General features: G+C 40.7%; 1 protein-coding gene across 1 annotated transcript; it reads left to right on the top strand.

Annotated features, from left to right (window-relative positions):
* Positions 1-25: 25 nt before the first annotated feature.
* On the top strand, positions 26-1945 carry LOC106314626. Its single transcript, XM_013752469.1, has one exon. It carries the CDS (start codon positions 26-28, stop codon positions 1943-1945), a length of 1920 nt encoding a protein of 639 aa, XP_013607923.1.
* Positions 1946-2148: the final 203 nt, after the last annotated feature.

The following is a 2148-nucleotide window of genomic DNA, read 5'->3' on the forward strand; positions in this document are numbered from 1 at the left end:
TGAAGTGGGTACTGAAAGAGATGATATGGAGAAGTTGGCGGTTGTTAAACCAGCTGAAACACCAGTTGTACATTTCGAGTGGGATGACAGTATTGACATGGCTTTGCACCAAGAATTTGAAACTAAGAATGAAGTGAGAGATTTAGTGGACAAAGCTGTGCATAAGAATTGTTTTGAGGTTGATATAGTGAAGTCGATGCCTCGAGTTTACGTATTAAAGTGTCGTGGGGTTGGTTGCAAATGGTATTTACGTGCTGCAAAGCTGAAAAACTCGGATTTTTTCACTATAAGGACGTATCGGAAGATGAATACTTGCGTTAGGATAGAGGGAAGTGCAACCAAGAAGGGGAAAAGAGGCACACCAAGCTTGGTCGCATCTGTGTTGCAAGCTGATTATCCAGGAAAATACAAGACTCCAGCACCAAAGGATCTCATAGATTTGGTTGAGAACAAATTGGGTGTTAGGGTTTCATATGCTACGGCTTGGAGAGGAAAATACAAAGCTATCAATGATCTGCGTGGGAACCCAACAGAGAGCTTCGCTAGACTGCCGTCTTACTTGTACATGTTGGAAATGTTGAATCCTCGTACTGTCACCCGCTTAGTAGTGGATGAGAAGAACCAGTTTAAGTATGTGTTCTTCGCGCTCGGAGCTTGCATTGAAGGGTTTAATTCCATGCGGAAAGTGATAATTATGGATGGAACTCATCTGAAGGGTGTGTATGAAGGAGTGCTTCTTATTACCACTGCTCAAGATCTAGATCATCATCATTATCCCCTCACTTTTGCTGTAGTAGATGGTGAAAAAAATGCAAGTTGGAGTTGGTTTTTGACTACATTGAAAACCTTGATACCAGATGATCCCCAACTTGTATTCTGCACTGATAGAAACCAAAGCATCATCAAGACAGTACACGAGGTCTACCCATTGGCGATCCATGGATATTGCATATATCACTTGGCTAATAATGTGAAAGGAGCATGCAGCCATGTTAGGAAAGATGTGGTTGCACATGAGTTCAAAAAAATTGCTGGTATTTACACAGAAAAAGAGTTTAAAAGAAAATATATTGATTTGAGAAGAAGGTATCCTCAGGCCGCTGAGTATCTGGATGAGAGTGTGCATGAGAGCAAATGGGCAAGATGTCAATTTCCAGGAGCAAGGTACAACATAGATACAACCAACACTGCTGAATCTATGAATGGTGTTTTCAAGGAACAAAGGAATTATGCACTGCTGCCAATGATTGATGAGATCGTGGGCAAGATTACAGAATGGTTTAATAGATACCGACAAATTTCTATAGGGGTTCCACAGAGGCAGCTACTTGTCCCACGTGTGCATGTTGAATTGCATGAGAACTGTCCAATTGCAAGAACACTTCACGTGGAGGTGCTAAACACATTTGAACGTCAGTACAATGTTACTGGTACGGATGGGAAAGGTTATTTGGTTGATTTGATCAACAAAACATGTGACTGTCGGCATTTTGAAATTGACCGGTATCCTTGTGTGCATGCGCTTGCTGCGATCATGAAGTATTGCAGAACTACAACAGATGATACGCTAGAGCAGTTGGTTGAAAATTATTGTTCTAAGTATTATTGGATGGAGCAGTGGACATTGGCATATTGTAGGACAATATATCCAGTGCCTCATCATTCGTCCTGGGAAGTTCCTGAGGAAATACAATCTCAGGTTGTGTTCCCGCCGTATGTGGAGAAAAAAAAAGGAAGATTACAAACTACTAGATTCCCATCTGCGGGAGAATATCGAAGGAAGAGAAAGAAAAAGTATGCACCATTCTCGGAGTGGCTTGGTGACAGTAGTGACAAAGATGACAACGACAACGATGACATCGATTACGAAGAAAGCAGCAATGAGGGAAGTGACAGCGAAGGAAGTGGTGACGAGAGAAGTGACAACGAAGGAAATGATGAATGACTCTAACTTATGTGTTATGGAACTTGCTTATATATTGTGAGTCTTACTTATGTGTTATGGAACTTATTTATGTATTGTGGAACTTATTTAAGTGTTGTGGAACTTATGTATTGTGTTGTTTCTGTTAGGTACGACATGTACAACTGGTAAAATTTCATATAACATAACAATCATGTTTATGTGTTGTCGTACTGGTACAACTA

This window comes from Brassica oleracea, chromosome C9 (genome assembly GCF_000695525.1).
Source record: "Brassica oleracea var. oleracea cultivar TO1000 chromosome C9, BOL, whole genome shotgun sequence".
Taxonomy (NCBI): domain Eukaryota; kingdom Viridiplantae; phylum Streptophyta; class Magnoliopsida; order Brassicales; family Brassicaceae; genus Brassica; species Brassica oleracea.